Raw genomic sequence first — 1685 nt, forward strand, 5'->3', positions numbered from 1 at the left:
TAGGAGAAAACGACCTGGTATTTCTTGCAAATACTTTGCCTAGCCAAACAAGCTTACTAGCAAAGTTGGGTGGGTGAAATGGACACTCTGTTATTTGATGAGGTTGTCTGAAAGTTGATGAACTCCATTCACAAGCATGTTGTGAGAGGTTTCCTTGTCCTTACCTCTCCTTGACGTCTTGTTTTGGGAGACGGACTGAAGAAATTGTGCAAGACAGAAATATCATTGCTGAAGAGAATATTTTCTTTCTCCAGGATATATTGCTTCAGCAGCGGAGATACCTCATCACCAAACAGAGCCTGGTTATCCTGCCAAATCTGGCGCTTCACCTCCACTGCACATGCTTTATACAAATCCTTATCGGCCATTACTAACTTCAGCTTCTTCTCAGGGACCTATGATCAACAGAGCAGTTACCAAAGCGTAGAGCAGCTTACCTGCCTGACTGTTCAAGTAAGAAGTAGCTGACTACAGAAGACATCCAAATCGTAATCTCAGGCAGTCTGGTAATTTACACAACAATGCAACTAAACAAAAGCAAATATCATAGACTCATCTTTTCCCTTTCCTACTCCTGTAACAGTAAGCCAGTCCTAAGACACTTAACTTCAACAACCAATTACGCACCAAGCTTTCCCTTATTTCTTTCAAAGAGAGTAAGACTTCCTTTAAAACTATGATGCTAAGATTTGGGGTGACGTTTCAAAACTCAGCAACTTACAAAAGCTCTAGTAGTAGTTTTGAATCTGTTACCTTAAGCATAATATGATGCTTTTAATAAGGCTACTCCTAGAGATTTTTGTTTTCACAGAGCTGAATCTCACTCCTGTCTACTTCCAGTTGCATTCTTCAAATCTTATTTTCCACTTATCACAGATTTTTAAATCAGCTGTGGAAAAATTCACCTATCGGTGAACTCGACTACTTTTAGGAAGCTGCATGTATTGAATAAAATAGGGAAATAGTCTCATCTGATTATGAAAATGTAAAATGCTTTTTGAATTAGTCTAAGTTGTTACCAGATACAAGAATGTAGTAAATCTTCAGTCAGTTCCTAACACTGAACTTGCAGAAGGTCTGCTGATGGAGCATGCAGCCCAGCCACCAGAGAAGAGAACCCAGCCACTAAGAGAAGCTATACAACAGAGATGTAATGGAACAGGCTAACCGGCAGAGCAGTTTTACCTTGGGCAAGTGCTTCATGACACACATTACCACAGGCTGTATGGAAGGCATCTTGACCAGGGAAAAGCTCTTCTCTAGGAGATCTTCCAGCTTCTTGTATCTGAAAACATGTAAGAGCAAGAGACTAAGTACCATGTTACAGTAAAGGACCAAAGTGGCTCATCTCAAAGCCACTGGAACTTGATCCCCAGGCATCTAACTCTCCTTTGCAGAAGTTACTCGTCCACTGTAACTAATTTTCACCCAAAACTCCCAGCTCACTCCGAATAACCAGCAAGACTGCCAACAAACCTCTCCTCAACTTTCCCTTCCAAAGCGATGGCAGAGACCCTCTCCAGCAGCTTCTCCCTCAGCTCATCGAAAACCGACTGGTGGAACTCCAGCCGGGGGGTGCCGTGCAGGTCCAGGAAGGGCAGGGCCGACTGCAGCGAGGGCAGGAGCACTCCATTTTCTGTCTGCCAACACAAACACCGGACAGGGACGGAGGTGGCGGGTAAGCC

The 1685-nt window shown here is 43.5% G+C and overlaps 1 protein-coding gene across 1 annotated transcript in view; it reads right to left on the reverse strand.

Moving 5' to 3' along the window:
- Positions 1-1682, reverse strand: part of NELFB (negative elongation factor complex member B) — a gene marked incomplete at its 5' end in the record, with an annotated part of 12411 nt that extends 10729 nt beyond the window's left edge. Inside the window, 3 exons of the mRNA XM_009326380.1 lie at positions 165-395; positions 1186-1285; positions 1477-1682. Coding sequence (XP_009324655.1) covers positions 165-395; positions 1186-1285; positions 1477-1682 — 537 coding nt within the window. The remainder of the gene's footprint in view (positions 1-164; positions 396-1185; positions 1286-1476) is intronic.
- Between the last annotated feature and the right edge of the window lie 3 nt (positions 1683-1685).

This window comes from Pygoscelis adeliae, unplaced genomic scaffold, assembly GCF_000699105.1.
Source record: "Pygoscelis adeliae isolate BGI_AS28 unplaced genomic scaffold, ASM69910v1 Scaffold436, whole genome shotgun sequence".
NCBI classification, from domain to species: domain Eukaryota; kingdom Metazoa; phylum Chordata; class Aves; order Sphenisciformes; family Spheniscidae; genus Pygoscelis; species Pygoscelis adeliae.